Source organism: Jatropha curcas, chromosome 3 (genome assembly GCF_041381405.1).
Source record: "Jatropha curcas cultivar XTBG-Jc1 chromosome 3, XTBG_Jcur_1.0, whole genome shotgun sequence".
In the NCBI taxonomy this organism is placed as follows: Eukaryota; Viridiplantae; Streptophyta; class Magnoliopsida; order Malpighiales; family Euphorbiaceae; genus Jatropha; species Jatropha curcas.
In genome coordinates, this window is record NC_143153.1 from 102,100 (window position 1) to 121,238 (window position 19,139).

A 19,139-nucleotide genomic window follows, 5' to 3' on the forward strand; every position below is an offset into this window, starting at 1 on the left:
TTTCCTATTTTCTTTTTGTTCTTTTCGTTCCCGTATCTCTCTATCGCTCCCTCTCTTCCACCTCAGTGACTTCACAAGTAGCAGAGAACCAGCAAACTTGAGCAAAGCTAGAAAGACTGAAGCTTCATTCTCATTGCAGGTTAGGTCAGGTATTTTCTTGAAGTTCTCTCTCTACCTATTCGCTTGTAGGTTGATTTTACTCTGCATTTGCTCTAGTTATTTACAGATTAAATCCCTAAAAATCTCAGGTAAAAGGAAATAAATTATTCATAAATTGACATGAATAGACTTAGAAAGGGAGAGAAGTGGAAATAGATATCCAAAATTCCGGTTAAGGGTGGCTGCCTATCAATGAATAAAAGAGGAAGAAACTTTATATTTCAATAATTAATTGCGTTGGTCCTTTTCAAGACTTTTGGATAATTCTGTGCTCCCACAAATGTAGAACATTCAAAGTTTAGGACTGAGATCTTCATGTCCTTGCAGGAACAAGGAATTTTGTGCAGGATATGTTTGGTGGTGATCCATTTGCGGAAGCAGTGAGGAAAGAACACTCGTCAAATTGAAGGTTTGAGCAACAACCATGCTTTAATGTTGTAGATGGTTTTAAATTCTAATGCATTTGTCAAATTTTGGCTTATAGTTCATGGCCTGTCAACTGGAGTTCAGGATGCTGAGGTCTGGTTTGTTAGCAATGGAGACTGAAGTCTCCAAAAGATCATGTATAAATCATGCAACTTGTGCTATGCAGAACTGGAGCGTTGCGCCTAATTTTAGTGGACAGACATCAAAGATTGGCGTAAATTTTCCCCCTTTCCTCAAACAGAGGTGCACTTCAACCCTTTGGACATATACATAATATATTGTTGAAAGATATCTATTTCCTGTTTATCCATGAGCATGGCATGTTACTGGACTGTTTGTTGTCAATATCACTAAAACAGACTGACACCACAATTTCTTGTAATTGTCTCTCTAAATAGCTAACTGGTGTCTAAATTATTTCAATTTCCTATATTGCTGCTACAAAATAATTAACTTAACAATACTATACTCATCTAGATTGCAATTTTTTGTCCAAGTTCATTATTGTGGTTATTGCTCGTGTTTCATTATCAAGTAGTGATTGGTATATCGGATGATTATAACTCCCAAACTAGTGATTGGTATCCTTGGAAACATTCATATTTTTCCTTTGAGTTGATATGGTTGACTCTCCTGTCACGGAACAGGTTTCAGTTGAGAAGATGTGATTGGAGAATACCCTTTGCCTTAGACACTGGGGGGATAGCTGGAAATGGTGGACCGGAGAATCTTGATGGTGACAGTTCTGGTCTTGGTGGCACCCGATTGGGAAGAATAGTAAGTGCAGGCAGCAGACAGCTACTCCAGAAGCTGAATTCAGCAAGAAAGAACTTCCCCATGAAGATATTTCTCCTCCTGTTGGGTTTCTACACAGCAAATGCACTGGCTACAATTCTTGGACAGACAGGTGACTGGGATGTATTGGTTGCAGGTGTTGTGGTTGCTGCCATTGAGGGGATCGGTATGCTTATGTACAAAAAGCCAACTTCTTTATCTACTGGTAGACTGCAGTCTTTTGTGGTGATGGTGAACTATTGGAAAGCAGGTGTGTGCTTAGGTCTCTTTGTTGATGCATTTAAATTAGGTAGCTGAGTTCCACTTCGTCATTAGCTCCTGCATCTTCCCTTTCGAGGCTTTCTTTTCTGGATAATCCAACTGGTCCCGCTGATAGGTTATCGACAATCATGCTTTAAATGTAATTCTGATGTTATTTTCACATTCTGCTGAGAACCTCCATCGCTGTTGTTTTCACTGAACAAGGTATGTTCACAAACAGATTCAATTGATGCAGTTGGTTGGAGTCGACTAGATTCAATAGCACCGTCATAAGATGTTCTATCATCTTTAACATATAACTAATGTTAATAGAGAAATGGAATGCCGTTGCTTCTTTATCCGGACAAGATGGTATCAGTTAAAGAATTTGTACTAAATTTAATAAATGCATAGATATTGTATTTCGGTATGGCCTCTGACAATGATTAGCTTACATTTGGAAAATTCTTTCTACAAAAGGCCCGACTTTCTTCTCAAAAATTGAATTGCTTGATAGTTTAGAACTTGTACGAAAATTTTCAGGATGTAATAAAGAAATGTTGTCCTCGTATATACTGGTTTTATTGCTCGATTTGGAATGATAAAAAACAAGGATGTAATAAAGGTTATAAAATATATTTATTGGCATTAACACTTACGTTCCCAAGTATAGTGATGATCAATCAGTTGCTGCAGCGACAACAGCTATAGTTGCAAGGCCATTGGCATCCATGATAGTGCGAGTTTATGAGACAAACTTGTAAATTACAAATCTCAAATAATGGATGAAAGGATAATAGCAAAGTCTCCGTATTCGCAGGCCTATTCAAATTTGCAAATTACACTAAATCATGGAGAGAGGGAGGAAAGGAATGAGAAACTACGTTAGACTTTATGGATTACAATGTCACAGCTATCTCACATTTTTTGTTGCATTTTACTTCAGATTCAATCTTATTAACCTTTTCTACTATGTACTGGATCTTTTCTGACAAGCCCTGCGTGTGCTCTTCAATGTGCTGGAATAGAAGGTCTATAAATTCTCTGAGGGAAGCGGACCGTCTTCTCTCCATTATCAGCTCTCTAGTTAGATCATTGATTCTCTTGTCATCGACCTACCAAAAGTCCCGAAAAAGGCAATAGGTTAAAAAAGAAAAATAAGTGACAGAGGGGAAGGGGTGAAGTTGATGAGTCGATATGAAGAAAATTTACCAAGAAAATGCTCGCATGCTTAGCTTAGCCTAATGCATATTCCAAGTATGAAGTTTCTTTGCGCAATTGATTCTCAGTTTATAAAAGAAAAGCTATTATGAGAATTCTCAAGGTTAATGCCTCACCGGCTGCTGCGAAGTTTTAGATTCAGTGCTCTTACCATACCACAGTTGAGTTGATGTGTAAGTCGATTGGGCACATGGAACTAGAAGGCTAGGATAACCTTCCAGTTCTGATACTACTGCTCCATGGTAATACCTTCTCCATTCATTATCAAATGATCAAATTTGCATGAAAATTTTCAGCAAAACTTGAGTTGACAAGAAAAATATTTCAAATTGCTCCTTCAAGTTGAATGCAATTCAAATAGTAAATATCCGAAGTATGAGAAATCATTTAACAGAAGCTTCTTAAAGAAAAGAATAGTGCAGTGGCTTAACTAGTAATTAGGAAAATAGTGAAGAATTTGGTTTGCAGACAGAAGCAAAAATCTGATGAGCCACATTAATAAGTAAGAGGAGTCTATCTAATGCCAGTCATTTTCTGTGATCATTTTGTTCTGATCCCCTTTTGCTTACTATATTTTTCTTTCAAAAAATTCAGACTTTGTTATTTTGCTTTTAAACTGTTGAGGAGGAACACCATAAATCATTTAGAATTTGATATGAAAGAATGCTATAAGTAATTCAAATGTTGAGGAAGGGGGACTAGGCCAAGAACTCATTTGAGTGTGCAATTCTATATTTTGCAAAAAACACAATGAGGCAACATCAAGACAAGATAGGTCCCGGATAGAGTTTCAATCACAATTCTCTTAAAATAAAAACCACTTGTTTGCATTGTCATGCTAATATCTAAAGAGCAAGAAGAGGCATATGACTCACATAGAAGTGAAGTTGTAAGCAACAACTGACAACTGCTCAATAAAGAGTTAAACTGAATGGCTTTGAAAATATGTTAAATGATTAGATAGAGAGAGAGAGAAAGAGAGCTAAAGCAATTGGAGTAAAGCTGACCAAACTTGTGAAAATATTAAAAGCACCCACGAAAAATGCAAAGCATGGATGCAGAAAAAAAGGAAAGATAAGTACAAATAATGGTTCATACCAAATTCTGAAGTTAGGAAGTAGGGGGATACAGAAAAGACAGCTTGGTTCATTTCTAATCTCAAAATATGATAATCCATTAGTCCTTGATCTGCTCTAGCTTATAACAATCATGTTCAAATAGCTAAATTTGTAATTGAATATCCGCAGAAGACATTGTACCAAAATAAACACTCAGAACATTTTTATGTAAATTTTAAAAGAAAAACAGACATAAAAATTTGGATTACCCAAATTTGATGCTTGTGTCAAATGGATGAGTACCAGATATCAAAAGAACTTGTAAGTTGTGCGCATCATGTCTACCTGTATCCTACTATGCATGCACACATTAAACATTATCATTTAACAATCAAAAGAACTGACCTGATGAAATTTATGGACACGTGCTCTGTGAGAAAGGCTATCATTCAATGCATGAGAGTGCTCCTTTATGAAGCTTCTAATGAACCATTTCCCTGTAGGTCTTTTTTTGAATGAAACCCTTGCTTTGCAACCCACTCTAATGGAAGTCCGAGGTTCTCGTGAACTTTTACATATCATTTCATTCTTATTTTTGGGTCTCTGGAAACCTGCTCTGCTACAGACAAGTGTTCGTGAAACAACAGATCCATCACAATGATGGGTTTGATTAATACGGGTTACAAAACCCATACGCATGGCATATGCAGAAAAAAACTCAAATGCAGCTTCTTCTGATTCAAATTCTTGACCTATATATGGTTCATCTATGTTTAACTGTGGTACTGATCCATTATAATTTCCATCCACTGTGCCATCACTTGCAATTTTATGATTGCTATCAATCCAACTATTTTCTTTACTAGGAGGATCTTTACTATGTTCATAATCAACCCCAATACCTTTACTATGGTCAGAATCCACTGCAACACAGGATACAGATTCTATACATTAGGGAGAATTTGGAGTTCATGATAAACAACCAAAAGAGAATTCTATTTAAAATTTAGGATTTTTGCACTTAACAAGAGAAACCGGAAAGCCCGAATAATGCTAGTCAACAATACCAAAAATTGGTAAGACTAGATCATTGCTTGAACTTGATGGAGACTCTATAGACCCATATATAATATCAATACAAAGAGGAAAAAAATAATAAAACAAAAGAAGACAAAAGGAGAAAAAAGTTAGATTGCAACTGAACTAGGGGATCACAACTTCCAAGTTCCAAATGGCGGGTAAGTTAATTATCAAATAAATATAAAGGCACAATTTTCACATAAAGAACCAAACAAATATATTAATCTAGTAAAGCTTTTTTTTCTTTTCCATGAAACTGAGAACAAAACTCATAATTTGAGCAAAACTATCCATTTATCAGGTAAAGTAATAACAGAAAAATGAAATGCAAAGAACTGACTTAAGCAGTTCAATCTGCAACAAGAAAACACATATATCTATAGATTACACATATTAAATTCAGTATAACAGACATTTCATTTTAATCAATGCAAAAATAATTTCCTTTAGCTTTTGAACATGGTATATAGCACAAACAGCAATTAACGCAATCAAACATCAACACTTATTCATTTATTTTTATTCTGTAATATAACAATCCATTTAGCCACAAATGACAAAAACCGATCAGCTTCTCTATATAAAGGATCGATCTTAGCAAAAAGAGAAAAACTTACTCATTGCTGGGCTAAAAGATCGTCAATCCTAGCCAGATTTTCTGTTCGGTTGACGGGAAAATTTGTTGTGGAAATGGAATCTATCCACCAAGTTACGGTGCCACGTGAAATCATAGATGGTAAATCATCAGACTTTAGACGGTCCAGATTAATGCAACACGTACAATTTCTCGATGAGAGAGCTTGGGAACCACCAAGAGAAGGTCTTCGGCCCCATTTGTTTGGGCCTAATGCTTACTATCATGGCCCAATTATAACCCAATCGAAGCTCGTTAGTTTTTAATTATTTTTTTTTTTCGTTTTATTATATTTCTAAGCCTTCAACTTGTAAGAAAGAAAATACATGGGAAAAACCTATTTACACCCGGATTATGGAACCATCTATATACAAAATTAATTATAAATAATATTTTGATTTGAATGAAAATATTTCTAACCATATATTTGAGAGAAAAACAGCAACATTATTTGATATGAATATGAAAAAATATTTCCAAAATAAAGAATAATACAACTATTTTTTTTTTTTTTTTTGGAAGATGAATAATGTTAATTTGTGGAGTAACAAAAAAGTAGGAGTTGATTATCTTTCTAACAATTAATTCATTAGAACCCCAATGACATATATAGTTTAATTTCCAAGTCAAAACTAATTTTTGAAACATTATTAATTTGCTTGTACTAATAATAAAGAATCAAATGCAAAAATCATGAAAATGGCCTTTTTGATGATTATATTGTTACATAATTTGATTTGGATGATTGTTCTGATGAGCACATGCAATGCATCCAGGGAAGTACCATCTCTGTCTCCGTCTCCGTCTCCATCTCCAAAATTTTTAGCCATTCTTGTGTTTGGTGATTCAACAATGGATACTGGAAATAACGATTATATTCAAACAATAGCAAAGGCAAATTTCATGCCATACGGGATTGATTATCCGGGAAAAATTCCAACAGGGAGGTTTTCAAATGGAAGACTTATTCCTGATTTCTTGGCTTCTTATTTAAGACTTAAAGAGGCAGTTCCTCCATTCTTGGACCCAGAACTCTCTGATAATGAACTCGTCACAGGTGTCAATTTCGCTTCTGCAGCTTCAGGATTCGACGAGTCGACCAATCTTGAATATAACATCCTACCAATTTCTAAGCAAATTGATAACTTCAGGAATTACATTGCAAGGTTAAACAAAATTGTTGGCGAAGAAAAGGCCAGAACCATAATTAATAATGCTTTAGTAGTTATTGGAGCAGGAACTAATGATGTATCAGGAAAGGCCGAGGAAAATGACATTAAGTACCATGATGTTTTGCTGAACAAGACACAAACATGCATAAAGGTAAGACTAATATGTATATTTTTTTTTCTTTGTCGGGACAAAAAAAAGTGTACATTTAAGTGGTTAACTTGCAGGAATTGTATGATCTTGGTTGTCGATATATGATAATATCTGGTCTCCCTCCGCTCGGTTGCCTCCCTAGTCGCAGGAGTCAGAAACTTGATATAGATGGGAAATGCTTGGAGGATCTAAATGCATATGCTTTATCTTACAACCAAAAGCTTATTAAGTTATTGTCTGAAATGCAAGCAATGGTTGCAGGAAGCAAAATTCGTTATGTAGATGTGTATCAACAAGTAATGGACATGGTCAATAACCCACAGAGATATGGTAATTTAGCATTCATCTTATAAATTTACATTTGAAAAAGTTTAATTTAGCTAATATGTTCTCTTTTTTGGTATATAATGAACAGGATTTGTGGAAACAAAAAAGATTTGTTGTGGGACTGGACTTTATGAACTGTCATTTCTTTGCAATCCAATCACAGTGACATGTGGAAAACAAAATCAGTTCTTGTTTTTTGATTCAACCCATCCAAGTCAAACATGCTACCTTTACCTTTCTAGATACATACAGAAAGAGGTTCTTCCCAAGTTAATGTAGCGATCAGTTAAGACTACTTGTTTATATACATGGAGGAAAGAAGAAGAAGAAGAAGAAGAAGAAGAAGAATCATGCATAATGTATTCATGTATTTATTCATCTATTTTTTGCTATATTTCATGAAGTAAATTCTCAACTCGAGCTAGCTATAAGAGTTTCAAATCCATGGAATCATTAATTCCAAGATTGATTAATGGGGCTTAACGACTAAGGGATAATGGGATGAACAAAATCTTGATAAAAAGGATCTGAACGCCATAATTTAGCAAGAAACTGGGGAGAAGAGCATTGCCTGTGGAACTGTTCAACAACCCAAATTGTAGTTTCAGCTTTAGCAGGATCAATTATATCTTCGAGCAATAGCTTATCGTTTTCTTCTCTAGATTGGTCCCATTCTTTTAAAAGCTTGTCTGTCAGATAATGCAATGGCTGCTCATACTTTTGCTTAATGGATTTGGCTAATCCTTGCCAGCTTATGAAGGGAATAGGTGACACTGTCGCCCCGCTTGCTGGAATCAAAATCTGTTTCATGCATTGCTGATATTTTTCTGCTTTCCTAATTATTATCACATCTGTAAAATATTATATATAACAATACCGAAACTAAGTCTATGAATCACGAAAATTCTTCAAAAAAAAAAAAGCTGAAAACATAAAACTAAAACAAAAAATCCAAAAGATCACATAATATAAAAATAAAAAGTAAATCAACTACAGAAAATGAACACATAAAAGTGAATTTGAAACATGCTTATACCTGAATCTTCTGGGTGGTGGAGTGGTTGGCTATCCCGGCCAGTTTCTGCAATTTTAATTCTCTTACTTCTGTATGTTTTCTTTCCCACATGAATTCCTCCATTATTGTTTCTTTTTTGGCTCTGAACATGCTCACATGAATCATCGGATTCTGTCTCTGAATCTGTTAAATAAAGATGATCTTTCTGTAAGGGGCAATAGGGTCGTAGCATAATTCTAATGCTAGAAAGCTTAAACAAGAATCAAAACGAAAAAGGGTTTTGGCTGTTATTATCAGAAATTTAATTTCATAAAAAAAAAAAAAAAAAAAAAAAAAAGGTAGAAGGGTACGTAAGAGTGGTCCACCCTCTTGTGCATGCACTACAAATGTTGATTAGCATTTGATTTTCCAGGTAAAGTTTCTTTAACTCGTTACTCTTATTTCCAGGTTTGAGAGGTGGTAGGTTACATTTTAGCAACAATTAATATCTGACTTGGTTTCTTGTCCTTTAATTAGCAAATAATACAATCTTAAGCGTCCTCAAGTTGTCAACTCTTTTGTGGATTTTAAAGAATTAAAGCGGCATTTTAATTTTTATACAATAACCTTAAAAAAGACAATTAAGGTAATTAAATTGGTAAAACCTTTGGTACCTTCTTATTATATATAGCATAGGAGCTACAATTGGAAACCTTTTTAGTAACTGATGTGTATTGTAATTATACAAGTAAAGTTGCCTATTTGAGAGATCATGCTAAATTAGAGTGATTTATAAATCGCTAATTGTATAAATTTATTTGTGTACTTTATAAAGAAAAATAATTTTATAGCACTTTTTATGTTGTAGAAGATTTATTATGTCTCTAAAATTATGAATTTTGATAATATTGTATGTTTCTCGTACTAGTAATAAATTTTTTTTATTATTATTTTTAATTTAAAAAGCTGTAAAGATCGAAGATGTTACAAAATTTTTTTACATATAAAAATAAAGGAGCGAACTTATGCGATTAAAAATCGATTCAACTTACAGTATATGCGAAGTGATATGATAAAAAAAAAATGATTGGGCTCTTCTCTCCTCCATTCTTGTTAAGCCCCAAATAATAGAAATACATGTTTGCGCTTAAAATTCCAGCAATCCCTGCGGCCCAAGCCCATTCTATTCTCAACATGTGGTAGCAATCAGCTACTTTCTTATTATGTGGATTCTGTCTCCCCTCTGCTCTCAAGTAATGTCGTTTGTTTAATAGATATAAGTAGTTCAATTGATTTGCATAAAACGACAAGCGAATAGGAGTACTAATATGGGATAAACATGGGGAGCTCATGAACATTTGCAATACATATACATATACGTACATATTTTCTTAGTTCCCAAACAGAAACCATTCTCTTAGCCAATCGTCTGGTTGGTTCTCGAGTTCGATATCTTCCGGTGTTATTTCGGTTTACAGAAATAGTAAGAGGAAAGACAATTAAAATTTTTTTTTTTGAAGTAAATCCCATTCTTTGTATAGTAAGTATGTTATTAAAAATTACAAAGTCTGGTATTAAAGAAAACTATCCGAGGATCTATAAATCCCACATGAAGTTCCACAAAATTGATAGCAACTGAGAATTTTAAGCTCTCAAATGCTATTGCTGAACTTCACTTAAGACCCTTTAATTAAATTTTGCTTCCAGCTGCAAAGTTAACTTAATTAACAAAAGTAAATAAAAAAAAAAAAAAATCAAAATTATGAAAATCAGTTTTCTGTATACAAAATAAACCCTCTCTCTCCTTTTCTTCTTTTACTATGTATCATTCCATACTGTGAAAGTTGAAGCTCCATGGCAAACAGCCACATTGTTAGACCTAGGTGCAAGAGCAGGAACTGCTGTTGGCACCCAGTTGTTACAGGTTGAGCCCTGATCATATGCACTTGCCTTCACAGCACCTGGTGATGAAGATGATGATTGTTGTTGTGATAGATAGTAGAAGTTTCTTGCATTGTAAGCATCTGATGAACCAAATATACTTTGATGATCATACCCAATTGCTTTCACTTCTCCATCTCCAAAACCATTCCCTTGATTTTGATTCCCATTGTTATTATTATTGGATATAACTGTTGCCATTGGAATTGCATACCCACTACTTCCATTGCTTCCATAACTCATTCCTTGACCATCACCTCCATTGCTGTATATAACTGAGTTAGACCCAGAACTATGTTCCATTGAAGAAGAATCCATGCTCATTAGATTATGTAGAATAGAAGGCTGAAAGAAATTGTGGGTATTGCCCAGTTGAAGTTGTTGATGATGAAGATCTTGAAGGCTATGGTTATTAGTATCAGAATCTTGTTCTTGCTTGCACCAAAGTCTTTGTCCATATGGATAGTGCATGCTAAATGGCTGGTTATGATGATGATGTGTTTGTTGAAATGCCAAACTGGGCCATCCATAGCCACTGCTGATACCATCTGTAAAATGTGAAGTTATATTGTCATTTTCTGTTCTTTGTGTATCCAGTATCATTTCTGCTTGCTCTACGTCTTTCAACCGCTTTGCTGCTCCTCCAATGGGCAATGTGCTGCTCTCTAAGATGCTGTTAACATCATATCTGCTCATGTCAAAGTTGGTCACAGCGTTCAATCCTCGGAATTTTATGGCTGCAATGTCATATGCCTCTGCTGCTTCTTCTTGAGTGCCTATCATAAAATCAAAATCATTAATATTTGTCTTCAAAGAAGCACATCAAATGAAACCAAGAAAGTAGAAAGTTCTTAATTAACAAAATCAATCAAGTAAACAAATAGCTTACTGAAAGTTCCCAAGTAAAGGTCTTTGTTGCCAGCAACTCTTCCGATTCTTGCTTGCCATCTCCCATGTTGATGGTGTCTGATATCAGAAAACAAATTAGCAAGAAATTTAAATTAGTATTCTTCCCACACAATAGTGTTTCTTGATAAATGTAACTTTATGCTTCTTTTCTTGATAATTAAAGAGAGTTTTTGTCTTATACATTGATGGGCATATGATTAAAAATAAAATAAGCAAAAGATCTGGTGGTAGTGAGATAGATGCTCTGCAACTTTGAAAGTAAATTAACAAATTAAAGTGCAGAAAAGAGAATGAGACAAAAGAATTGTAAGAATAAAAGTAGATCAAATGAGAGAATATAGAATTATAATATCATCCAATAGAATTATGAAGCAAATCTTGCTTAGATAATAATATCTTGATTGCAATTATACCAACTTTTCAATTTCAAGAATGTTATATTGCTAAAATCATGTAAAAATTCCAATTGAAGTTATATTATTGGTCATCAAGAACGGCTGCGATGTGATATTCCACTAAAACTACAACCGACAAATAAAGACTGAATCTTTATATCAATGGGCAGCAGCTTTTGCTTTCCATTAATTCTTCTAGCATGCCAAAATGGCCTACAAGGTAATTGTTTTTTTATTCCTCAGCCTCAAAGAGATTAAATAAAGATTGAATCTTTTCATTCTATAATATATGAAATGGATTGCCAATTAACTATTTCAAATGTCTGAACATGAGAACTTCCGCATGCATAATTTATTCATTCATATATACAAAAAGATTGAATCACTAAATTTCAATTTATCTGTTAAAAGAAATGGAGATTGATTACCTAGTTACACCTCGATAAATGGATGCACCACGAGAAAACCCACTGCTCTTCCTGCATTTAATTAGCATTTAACATATAAATAAAATGGGTTCCATTGTAGATTTGGAAAAATAGGAAGAAGAAGACAACGGCATTTATAAGTACCTTCGCAGAGACGCAACATATTCTTGCCTGGTCATGTGCTTCATTTCTTCTAACTCTTTTTCATAGTTACTAATCTGCAATTTTATTTACAAATGGAGTTTCATTTTCAGTAAACAAAACCCATATCAATCGCTGAAACTATACATATAAGGACACATAATCCCTGTTAATGGGATACTTTTGGGGAGCACAAGAGCTTAAATTATGTTGGATTTCAATATAATAAATTAATAATACTCCAAAACATTTCTCCACTAGTGTTTCAAATAAAGGAACTGCATCTCTACATTGCCCCATTTATTATTAGAAATAGTAATTTTATTTTAATACAAACAAATAAAAGAAAGGAACTTACTGGAAAATTTGTAGTTGTAGTTGTACCCCAGTATTTCAATGCAGCTAAATCATATGCTCTTGCTGCCTTTTCTTCTTTATCATAACCACCTGTATTGTATACATATATAATCAAGCAAAAAAATTATTTCACCATCAAAATACAAGTTTATAATATCATGAACAAAGCTTTTTCAATGGAGGGGAAAATAAAAAGAAACAAGAGAGAGAAAAAGAAGAGGTCTTTACCCAAATAAACTGCAATAAGATTTGTGAAAGCCCCACCAGATATATGAACATCAAAAAGGCCAAGACAAGTTAGTAGAAGATTAATCAAAGAAGATATAATTTTCCATTTTAAAGTTTAATTAATTAATTAATATATAAATATGTAACCCCATACCTTGCCTTCCCTTTCGAGTTTGTCCTTCTCTTCTGCAACTATTATCCCATAAATGAGCCTCATATCTACCCGTCCATCTATGTCTGATAAAAACAAAACCCTAAGCTCATTACCACATATAAACAACTAACAATGTAAGAATCAAAGGAAACAAATTTAAACAAGAAAAGAAGATTCATAGATTATTTTTAAGGTATATACCTAGTTACACCACGGTATATAGAAGTTCTTTGCCCAAAAGTATCAATAGATTTTCTGGGAACTGATTCAATAGCACCTGTTTGGCTATCGAGACCACTGCTTGTCGTTTTTTGCTGCTTGTTATTATCAGAAGAAGAACTATGATCTCCTCCACCACTGTTATTATTAATATTTCCTTCTCCAGTACTCATAGAAAGAGACAAACTCTGCGCACCACCGCCATTAATGTTCTTGGTTTCTTGTTGCTGTTGTTGTGTCGGTGCTGGTTGATTTCTTAACCAAGTCTTGATCATGGATAATCCAATGGAGCTATTACTATTATTATTAGCAGTATTCAGACTATTATTTTCTTCTCCGTTGCAGGTTGTATCATTTGCTGCTTGCAAGGAGCAGTCTTGGAACATGTAGTCTCCTGTAGTATTATACATGGTAGCAAGCTTGTTTTCATGATTGGCAAATGAATGGCCGCCAAGAAAGTTTTCAAGCTTGGGTTGCTGGTTTTGATCAAGATTTTGAGTATTGCATGAAGAACCTATAAGCATACACAAGTCTGAGTTTGTTTTGTAGGCAGTTTCTGGGTTCATGCTTAAACCCTTCATATTCCAATCTGTCAACAAAGTAAATTTTTTTCAAAAAAAAAAAAAAAATGAAAATGTTTTAATATTAGTGCTTTAAGAATCTAAGTTCTGAGAACTTGCAAGAATAAAAAATAAAAAATAGAAAGAAATAAAAAAGCACTTTAAACCATTCAAAGATTCAATAGAGAGGGTTAGGGTTTTAATAAAAAACTATGTTACAAACCTTGAGATTGGTTGTTTCTGAAAGCTTCAAGTATACCAAAAGGAGCAGGAAGGTTGAGAGAAGGAACAGTTGAGTCTGAAGTGAGATCGAAGCATTCTCCGGAGACACCGGTACCGGAGATTTCATCTGAGTGGAAACCTAAGCGAGAAGCCGTGGTTTGAGAGTGATCTTGATGATGATCTGATTGTGATGGGAGCTGTTGAGGAGAAAGAGAGAAACCTAACCAGTTGTTCATGGAGCTAGGCTGTGATTAATAAATAATACTAATAACAATAAAAAAGATTTTTAATCTCTTCCTTATGGTAAAAAGATAGGCAAAGAGAGAAGAAGAAGAACTATAGTTCATGCATGAAGAAGCTTAATAGAGAGAACTAAGAAGCACTCCATGTATGAGTTTATAGTGCTGAGAAGGAAGAAAAAATAAAATTTGAAAACTCAAATGAAGATTCATATAAAAAAAGTATGTGTGACAAAACCATAAATGGGGGCAGCCCTTCTCAGTCAAGGGTACTTAATCTTTTTCACCCTAAAAGATACAAATGAGAAAATGAATAACAGTGTAGATGCTGACCCTATGGACATTAATGTACTTTTGCATGTATCTAGTTAATAATTAATGTATTAATTTACCAAGAAAGAAACAAATGAAGAGCCCCAAATGACTTTAAAAGTGGTTTTGATGGTGTGTAACTAATCTCCATCTTCCTATTCTTTCTTTAATTACTTATTTAGGCACTCACTTCTCTCTCTATATGTATCAAAAATTGCTTACTATAAAGAATTAATTACATTATTAAAAGGAAAATTTTTGTCCTAAGTGTATGAGTAGTCTTATGCATCAAGCCAATCAAAGAAAATTTTTTTTTGGAAAAAAAAGCTATTATTTTATTTTTTTCCAATATATGTTAGAAAATGTTTCATTTGAATTAAAATATTATTTAAACTGCAGTCATACGCCGGATTTAGATAAATCTTTTTCATTAAAAATAATTAAAAGGTGCACGACTAACAAATAATATTTGAATGTACTTTTAGATGTTGTAGATTGCAATCTAAAATTAGACAAGTTGAACTTATCTTGAAGAGGCTATCTACCTTTGCTAGTACTATATTTTAAGAAGAGGATGAACACATGGGGTCATGACCTATAAGCATGTGGTTTCGTAAACTTAAAACAAACACCCTTTGAATGAAATCAACTTTCAAAGATTAGATATGCTAATACTTCTTTAATTGATTCTACTAATCATATTTAATATCTCATTAAGCATTTTTATAGTATAATAGAAACAAAGAACTCTCTCTCTCTCTCTCTCTCTCTCTCTCTCTCTCTGTGTCAATCTTTTATAAGTTATAGTTGTAGTTGTTTGGTGTAGAACACCTGTAGAAGATGATGATATGATATAGAGTATCTCTGACAAGAAACCCACACGCAGCCCCCTCTCCACACCCATTTATCCATGCCCAGTTGGACAAAAGTCATTTCAATGTCAGTATAATCTGTTCCTACCACTCTTCAAATATGCATCACCATCATCAACACCCATAACTTTCTCACATTCCATCCATCCATCTTCCTATTTATTTACTATTATCTTTTTAGTCCTAATCATCAAACTGCTCCCCCGCTAGAAACGGGAGTCTCTCTCTCTCTCTCTCTCTCTCTACTGTCAGTGCACATAACAATAATTCATGCATGACAGACATTTTTAAATATATAATGCAAGGTGGGGGAAGAAAAGAAAAGAAAAGCTATATAGTAATACTACGAATATAGTATTAGAAAGTGAAAATTGTAAAAGAAAAAAAGAAAAAAAATATGAACATGGGTACGCTTGTTGCACCCCTATAAGAGGACATTAACCCCTGTCTTCCGGGTCCTTATTATTTGAGGTTATATATTTCATTCTTTGTCAAATATATTAATCAATTTTCTGTTTTCTTGACATATATTTTTTTTTGGTTTTGAGAATTTGAGAGGGACAGATTGGAGGAAAGGAAAGGAAAATCTAATTTCCAAATGGAACTCTCAGATACTCATCTCCTTTTTCAATGCTTTTGTCAACTGATTCTTCTGTCTCTCTTTTTGTTTATTTATTAAAAACGTACTACATATTTCCATTAAAAAGAAATGAAAGAAAACGAAAAAGCATGTAAAATTTGTCACCATTTATGAATTATATATATACAGAATAGAATAGAATGAAGCATATAATAATAATACTCCCACTGGGGGCATGCATGTTCATATGGTTTGGTTTTGTATTTTATGGGAAAAAGAAGAAGGAAAGAGAAGAGATTGATCTCGAAGGGTGCAAAAATCACACACTGTAAGTTTGACCGTCAAGAAAGGAATCAAAGACGGTAAAACCACATGGCCCTTAAAGAACCTTATTAGTATTATATTAAAAGCCTGCACCTCCCACTGTAAAAATAAATGCTCTCGGTAATCTAATCATATAACCCAACCCTCTATCTTAACTAAAGTTAAAAACTTTCACACTCTCTTTGACCTACTCCTCTTTTAGCTAGGGTTGCCCTTCTTCTGCTCCCTAAAATATAATCCATTTTGTTAACCAGTAAATATTTTTCCTAATGAGACAAATATACTAGTATTCAAATTTATATTTTCGATTTTAGGGAAATTGAAATCGTTTATCATCTATCCCTTATTTCCGATGAGAGTACTAATAATAGAAGGTAATGTGCAAATAAAGAATTCGAAGAGTTTCACCGCTTGGCTCCATCTGGGAGCCTCGTGCGTTATGTGGAGGGTGCCCTTTTGGAGGGTATATATGTGTGCTATGCACCTGAAATCTGAATCATGAAAAGGGACTAGTGTCTTTCAGCCATCCACACAGAGTAATTATCAATTAAAACTTTTATTTTATATACCCAAAAGCCAAAAGAAATATTGAATGAATGCCATGTGTTTGGATTGGGATTTTTGCCACCGCAAAATAGAATGCCATGTGTTCCTCATGCCAGTACTTTTTTTTTTTTTTTGAAAATCATTCCTGCTATGCTGATCCAAAGCCACTCATGAGATGGTATCCTAGATAGAATATTTTCTTTTCATATAGGATTAATTTAGATTCCATCACCATTTTGTCTCATAATATCTTTCTCTCAAAAATTTATATGCAATACTTTTTCCTATGCTGAAGAATGACAGCAGCAATCAATCATAGGAATTGGAATTGCTCTTAAAGGTCACTAATTATTTTTTTTTTTTTTACTAATTAAAAGGGGATATAACCTTCTAATTATGAAATCTGAAAAAAGGCAAAGAAAATTCCCAAATCTCTTGGATTTGGAATTTTTTTTCCTAAATAGAAAAAAAAGAGTTGAGCTTGAGCCCATGTCGTAAGGAAGTTGGGCCCAGAGACATGGGTTACATAGTCCAATTATGCATGGAGCCCATACAGTCCATGCTTTTATCACACCAAAATTTGCAGAGCTGCTACTGACTTGGTGGGGTTGGTTCACCCTTGCACGTGACCCCAGCCAGAGAAGCCGCAAAAAGCTTAAAAATAAAATATTCTGAAAATTAATTTTATATTAATTCTGCAAACAAAATATCCATAGTGGACAGAATTTTTAATGTTACTAGGATAAATTTAAATATTTTAGGATTTAAAAGTTGTTGTCTGAAATATTTAATGATTTTAACTTGTTATAACTCGCTCAAAATCTGAATAAACAAACTCCTGAAAAAGAAATTACTTGGTTTGGAGTTTCTTCTCTGGATATTTAAACGTAGCCAAAAATTCTTAATAAGCAAAGAACATGTTTTTTTTTTTTTTTTAAATGATAATAAATTATTAAGATCATATTTCCCAACAGTTATAAATCTTTATAATAGTATTTAGAGTTTGAGAGAGCATGTTACAAAATTAAAGTTGATAAAGATAAACAATCAACCCAACGGATATTACAAAATTAACAATTACAACCCAACCGATATTAAGTGTGTACAGATAAATATATATACGCATACACAATATCTAAACAAGTATTTCTAAGAACACTGCTGCAATGCTTCGACTTTCCAATTTAAAATTATGGATCACAGTCATTCAGGCAGGCTAATATTAGAATGTGATTATGTCACACCTGAAATAGATAGTTTTGTCACTTATTTGAAATTAGCAGAAGAACTAATAAAACAATTTAAAAAAAATAATTGAACGTTTTTGATGATTTTATATTGGGAAGATATACTATATTGGACTAGTTTTGTGGGCACAGAACAGTACAAGAATTATACTCTAAAATATACTGACACAGCTCAAAAACCAAAGAAAGAGCCAGTGGGAACTGGGATTGCATTGGAGAAATCAGCGGAGCACCCACCCGTGCCTCCTCGGAAACTATACGTTCTCTTCTCTTCTCTTCTCTTCTCTTCTCTTCTTTACTCTATCTCTATCTGTATTTCCCACCTCTTCTCCGTCCCTCATCAGGGTATTTCCAAGAAAGAAAAAAAACTCTTCCTTTTTAGAGATCAAAAAGAACCCAGTTCTTCGTCCTCCATTTTCGTTTTCTTTTTATTTTTTTACCCGTTTCAATATCAACGTATATATATATATATAAGAACAAGTCAAGTCAAAGGAGAAAGAGAGTTAAAATATTTTGTGTAATGGCAGCATTTAGAGTTAAAATATTAGTACAAGACTCATGCGTGTCTGTGACTGTCTCTATACTATCTCAAATAGAATACTCTCATAAGCTAACAACTCCTAGGAATGCTCATTCTCGTCTCTTTCTTTTATTTTCAAAACCCTAAGAAGGGTTGGGATTCAAACTTTTTTGACTTGGACTTTGCTAATTATGTTTATACTATCTTTTAACTCCATATTCCATTTAAATTTCAAAACCCTATGTAAATTTTAAACACATATTCTTGAAATATGGAAGAGATCAAACATCAATACTAAGTAAGCGTTCAGTGATGAATAAGTTTTATAATTTTCAAAAACAGCCGACAACTATTAAAATAACCAATAATTTTTAGAAATGACTGCAGCTATTAAAACAATCAATAACTATTAGAACATCTGATTTTATCGAACAGAACTTTAATCTTGAAATAATATTATATATATTTCTTGAAATTATATAAATATGGTCTTAGATTAAAGGGTTGAATCATTATTGGTACCCCAATGCCCTAAATTGATCTTCTCCCCCAATAAGGCCTTGGCATGTGTAAACATATGCATGAACATTCACATTACACCAAGCAAGCAAGGTGCATATTGTTGCGTGTGATTTAATTAAGGTGATCTTAATACATTACACCAACTGTAAAATTAAATTAGGATAAG

The 19,139-nt window shown here is 33.5% G+C and overlaps 5 protein-coding genes across 6 annotated transcripts; 2 read left to right on the forward strand and 3 right to left on the reverse strand.

The window, feature by feature from the left end:
- Position 1: 1 nt before the first annotated feature.
- NPQ7 (antigen receptor-like protein (DUF565)) lies at positions 2-2,050 on the forward strand. 2 transcript variants are annotated; one of them, XM_012230420.4, is made up of 4 exons: positions 2-139; positions 487-568; positions 644-828; positions 1,233-2,050. In XM_012230420.4, the coding sequence occupies exons 3-4, from the start codon at positions 647-649 to the stop codon at positions 1,675-1,677; spliced, it is 627 nt and encodes a 208-aa protein (XP_012085810.1). In that variant the 5' UTR covers positions 2-139; positions 487-568; positions 644-646; the 3' UTR covers positions 1,678-2,050. The 2 variants fall into 2 exon arrangements, with proteins under 2 accessions (XP_012085810.1, XP_012085809.1); XM_012230419.4 differs by having other exon boundaries at positions 5-149.
- A 187-nt stretch (positions 2,051-2,237) lies between these two features.
- Positions 2,238-5,754, reverse strand: LOC105644910 (protein FAR-RED IMPAIRED RESPONSE 1). The gene is made up of 3 exons (XM_012230417.4): positions 5,597-5,754; positions 4,305-4,822; positions 2,238-2,735 (listed from the first exon to the last, which is right to left on the reverse strand). The coding sequence occupies exons 1-3, from the start codon at positions 5,598-5,600 to the stop codon at positions 2,520-2,522; spliced, it is 738 nt and encodes a 245-aa protein (XP_012085807.1). The 5' UTR covers positions 5,601-5,754; the 3' UTR covers positions 2,238-2,519.
- Positions 5,755-6,268: 514 nt separating this feature from the next.
- Positions 6,269-7,691, forward strand: LOC105645020 (GDSL esterase/lipase At2g30220). The gene is made up of 3 exons (XM_037639126.2): positions 6,269-6,936; positions 7,011-7,266; positions 7,352-7,691. The coding sequence occupies exons 1-3, from the start codon at positions 6,307-6,309 to the stop codon at positions 7,540-7,542; spliced, it is 1,077 nt and encodes a 358-aa protein (XP_037495054.1). The 5' UTR covers positions 6,269-6,306; the 3' UTR covers positions 7,543-7,691.
- On the reverse strand, positions 7,691-8,539 carry LOC119370612 (protein RDM1). The gene is made up of 2 exons (XM_037639128.2): positions 8,300-8,539; positions 7,691-8,114 (listed from the first exon to the last, which is right to left on the reverse strand). Exons 1-2 carry the CDS (start codon positions 8,508-8,510, stop codon positions 7,750-7,752), a joined length of 576 nt encoding a protein of 191 aa, XP_037495056.1. The 5' UTR covers positions 8,511-8,539; the 3' UTR covers positions 7,691-7,749.
- Positions 8,540-9,772: 1,233 nt separating this feature from the next.
- Positions 9,773-14,050, reverse strand: LOC105644909 (AP2-like ethylene-responsive transcription factor BBM2). Its single transcript, XM_012230416.4, has 9 exons — positions 13,813-14,050; positions 13,012-13,618; positions 12,811-12,893; positions 12,657-12,665; positions 12,430-12,518; positions 12,075-12,148; positions 11,931-11,981; positions 11,088-11,164; positions 9,773-10,974 (listed from the first exon to the last, which is right to left on the reverse strand). Exons 1-9 carry the CDS (start codon positions 14,045-14,047, stop codon positions 10,076-10,078), a joined length of 2,124 nt encoding a protein of 707 aa, XP_012085806.1. The 5' UTR covers positions 14,048-14,050; the 3' UTR covers positions 9,773-10,075.
- Positions 14,051-19,139: the final 5,089 nt, after the last annotated feature.